At 47.4% G+C, this 4,382-nt stretch overlaps 1 protein-coding gene across 2 annotated transcripts in view; it reads left to right on the top strand.

Moving 5' to 3' along the window:
• Positions 1-4,382, top strand: part of GFRA1 (GDNF family receptor alpha 1) — a 276,871-nt gene that overhangs the window by 190,980 nt on the left and 81,509 nt on the right. For both annotated transcript variants that reach the window (XM_006831381.1, XM_006831382.1), the window contains one exon: positions 1,193-1,529. In XM_006831381.1, coding sequence (XP_006831444.1) covers positions 1,193-1,529 — 337 coding nt within the window. The remainder of the gene's footprint in view (positions 1-1,192; positions 1,530-4,382) is intronic.

Genomic DNA, 4,382 nt, shown 5'->3' with positions numbered 1-4,382 from the left:
GTTCTGCCCAGTCTTCGTTTCTCTTGGTCATTGGCCTTGCCCCTAACCCCAAACAGAAACCCCTCATTGTGTGGAGTCCATTGCAGCACATCTTGATCCCACAGGTTTTTACAGAGCAGAATGATTCCACAGGGTTTTCTTCACTGCTCTCTTTCTTCCAAGGCGCCACTGGGTGGGTTTCAACTACCAGCCTCTAGGTTAGCAGCCAATCTCAAACTGCTTGAACCACCCAGGAACCTGTTTCCCTGGCCAGTCCATTCAACGCCTCCGCTGTGGGCCTGGCCTCTATGGTGGTTCACTCTGCAGACCGTCTTGTGGACAGTGCGGCTTGTCTGACTCTCCGAGCACAGAGGAGCTGGGCTGCGTGGGCTTTGTGTATCATGGGTCGTAAGCTTGTGGGAATGCTCTCCAAAGTGCTAGCTGACTTTCTCTAATCTGAAACTTCAGCACTTGTTGATCCCACATTCTGGTGTGCTGTTGCGAGTTAGGTGGTAATTGAGGTTTGCAAATTTGGGGGCCATTGATTCTGGCTTCCTTTCAATGGTCTATGAGCTTTGAACTTAAATACAGCTTCCACGAAGCTGCTTCTTCCTGTTCAGAGAGCCTGGCATAATATTTTGTCTTCTGGGCTCCAATAACCATGTAATTACTCTGTAATCATATAGTAATTAGCATGTACTATATGCATTTATTACATAATTATATTCCTGGAGGATTGCATGGCAATTATACTTGCGTTCAGCATATCATTTTATACACTGTATAATGAACAAGTATATAATTTGTTACTGCTTTCTGTTACCCTCATTTCAGTTTACCAACCAGGCACTGGAAACGTAGTCTCCTGGTACATTGTTTGTCTGTTGTTGGGCAGGTGCCTGAGCTCCTTTTACCCCACTTAGTTGTTGTTGTGAAGTGCCATCGAGTCACTTAGTAATGCCTCCTAATTACACATCCCAGAGAATGTGCATCATTTGTGCGCTGTTGCCCTGGGCTCCCGGCACATGCACTGTTAGCGTTTGTTCCATGATATGAACTCATTCCGTTATTAGCTTTGAAACGCCGAAGTGAGTCATTCAGTGCACCCAGCATTGCCAAGGAAATGGCAAGACCTCGCTGTGAAGGGAGTAGATGAGAGCGTCCAGGGGGTTGAGCATGGTGACCAGGGCTGCTGCTTTCTCTTCCTTTGCAGTGGAGCACATACCCAAGGGGAACAACTGCCTGGATGCAGCCAAGGCCTGCAACCTCGATGACACCTGCAAGAAGTACAGGTCAGCGTACATCACCCCGTGCACCACCAGCATGTCCAATGAAGTCTGCAACCGACGCAAGTGCCACAAGGCCCTGCGGCAATTCTTCGACAAGGTTCCTGCCAAGCACAGCTATGGCATGCTCTTCTGTTCCTGCCGTGACATCGCCTGTACGGAGCGCAGGCGGCAGACCATTGTGCCGGTGTGCTCCTATGAAGAAAGGGAGAAGCCCAACTGCTTGAACTTGCAGGACTCCTGCAAGACGAATTACATCTGCAGGTAAGCGAGCACCGGGCCTCAGGGTGATTAATGAGCTGGCGTGGCGGGGACACACTCAATGGATAGCTACAGCAGTGGCTAAGTGCCCATTTTCTGTTATTTCGATCAGGGTGGAGGTGGGGAGGAATGGGGAAGGGGGTTTTAAGGGATTGGCAAAAATACTGACCTTTGCACTAAACACGTGGCTCCTCAGAAGCTGTCTGGGCTCTCAAGCTGAGGAAGGTTAGGGTCTGGATTTCAGAGTATGCTCGTGAGCGGGTGCAGGGATGAGGTCAGATCTGGTTGCATGTAATGAGCACCCAGGGCTGCCTGAAGGTGAGCTCAGCATGAACGCATGGGCTCACTCCTGAGGCCTGAAAGGCACCCAGGGACTGGAGTTATGGTGTTCTTGGAGTCCTGGTGTGGCCCTGTAAAACCGGCACTGGACTGCTAACCAAAAAGTCAGTGGTTCAAAACCACCAACCACTCTTTGGAAATTTATACAGAGTCGCTATGAATCAGATTGGACTTGACAGCACTTAACAACAACAACTGTAGAAGTTCTTGGCCCTTAATGTCAAAAAACTAGAAGAGAGCACTGAAAGAGACTGAGTTGTGTTGGTCATAGAGAGGAGAACTTTGAGAATGTCTGGTTCTCTTCTGAGTCATGTAGCCATCTGCTCAGCTAGAAAGAGCAGGCACCTGCTCATTGCACTATGCTTCCAGCTAATTCCATGTTCATCAGAAAGCCCACTGACTCGTACTTTGGGGACATTGACTTCCTTTCCTTTTGGGCTGTTTATTGATTTGATTTAGTTTAGTGTTTGAAGTAGTCCATGAACATACTGTCAGTGTAAAAATAAATGAAGCAATGGGAATTGTGTCGAGTCAAAAGAAACTTCCCATTCACACTCCTCCTGCTTGCCCCCAACCCTCAGGAGACCACAGCTCAAAGTTTGAAGTGTGACAGTCCACAGCTTAGATTGAAGCAACATGTGGATTCTGGTAAGCAGAGATCTGTCTGCTCTGGAGACTGAGGCTGCTCTGGGGCCTCACTCAGGTTACACCTTGGGCTAGCGATTTCAACAGAAAATCTTTTTTTTTTAATTGAGAATTATGTGATAGTTTACATGGGAAAACATTAGCTTTACATTCATCCAATCACATATCATTTCATTGCCATAATTACTATCCTTTCTATGCATCATCAAACAACCAAAGGGTATACCCTACAAGCCTGTCCCTCGGTCATCAGCACACAGCCCCTTTCCCTGCCTGGGTCTAAAGTCTCCAGCCACTCCATCTCTCCATATCATCATCTCTACCTCCATCTCTAGCATCATTGCTTCTCTGGATAGGGTCCCACACTCTGCTCTTCTCACTTGATGGTCGCAGGGACCTCTGCTCCTGGACTGCAAAGTCAATCACTCCCCTCCTTTTGCTACAGAATGTCTACCTTTATATTTCCAACCCTCACAGTCAGTCCTGATAACAATTATTCACTGTTGTATCACAAGAGTCTTATCCCCATCTCCTTTCACCAGCTCCATCCAGACAGATTAGAAACCATTCAGTGGAGATTCTACTTTCCCCTGCATACTCTGGAACTAGGCTCCCTCTTGAAAGCTTGTAAGTCAGTCAGTTCTTGCTTTTGTAGCCCCCCCCATTTTGGGTAGCCAGTGTCTAAGTTGCCCATCCCTGTCAACCCTGTGTACTGAGGGGGTGGGTATGATCCTTGCTATAAAGATTTGTTCACTGTTTTGAGCTACTTCATCCATAGGTATAGGTAAAGTTCATCAAATTGTAGCAGATTACTCTTTTTTTTCCCTCTTCATTCTTCTAGTCAAGTTCTGATTATCCAACCATTGAAGCCAGATCAAGTGGGTACTATCTGCAAGTATGGGTGTTCTTGTACATCTGTCCTCACTTCATATCTGCTGGATGCTTCACTCTCCACTCTAGTCCTCTGTGGCTATGTCACTGTCTCTGGGCCCAGGAGTCCCCAGGTCTTGCCATACTGCTGGCCAACCATGTCTCCACCCAAGTTCACAGGAGTCTATTGAATGTGGTAGGACTTAGCTCACAACTTCATTGCTGTTTTTCCCCCACTTCCCCTTATCGGTGACCAACATGGTCACCAGCCAGACCACATGCCTGTTCGTGTATTCCCCTTGAGTCTTGGAAGGGGGTTTGTTCTGAAGGGACCCGATCTCTTGCCTTGATGGCTCCCAGGTGAATAGCTTGCTTGTTCTTGTGGTAATCAGACTGACTAGGCTCCCTCTTGAAAGCTTGTAAGCCAGTCACTTTTTGCCTTTGTAGCCCCTCATTTTGGGTAGCCAATGCCCCAAATATCTACCCTGTGTACTGAGGGGGTGGGAATGATCCTCACTATAAAGATTTGTTCCCTCTTTTGAGTTAATGCATCCATAGGTATAGGTCAAATTAATCAAATTGTATCAGATTTCTCTTTTTTTTCCTCTTTTTTTCTGCTTCTGGTTGAGTTCTGATCATCTAGCCATTGAAGCCAGGTCAAGTGTGGGTGTTCTTGTGCATCTCCCCTCACTACTTATCAGCTGGATGCTCCACTCTACACTCTAGTCCTCTGTGGCTATGTCACTTACTCCCCCCACTTCCCCTTATCAGTGACCAACATGGTCACCAGTCAGACCACATGTCTGCTCGTGTAGTCTTGGAAGGGAGTTTGCCCTGAGGGGACCTGACCACTTGCCTTGATGTCTCCAGGGCGAGAAACTTGCTTGTTCTTGTAGTAATCAGTTGGACTGCCGTTACTGTTTTGTATTTTTCTGTGGGTCTTTCTTTCAAGAAGTATCTTCTGTTCTTCTAGCTGCTCCAGGCTGGTCTGCTTGTCCTTTC

Source organism: Chrysochloris asiatica, unplaced genomic scaffold (assembly GCF_000296735.1).
Source record: "Chrysochloris asiatica unplaced genomic scaffold, ChrAsi1.0 scaffold00003, whole genome shotgun sequence".
Taxonomy (NCBI): Eukaryota; Metazoa; Chordata; class Mammalia; order Afrosoricida; family Chrysochloridae; genus Chrysochloris; species Chrysochloris asiatica.
Note: the sequence above shows the minus strand (reverse complement) of the source record. Positions and strands in the feature narration are given on the sequence as shown.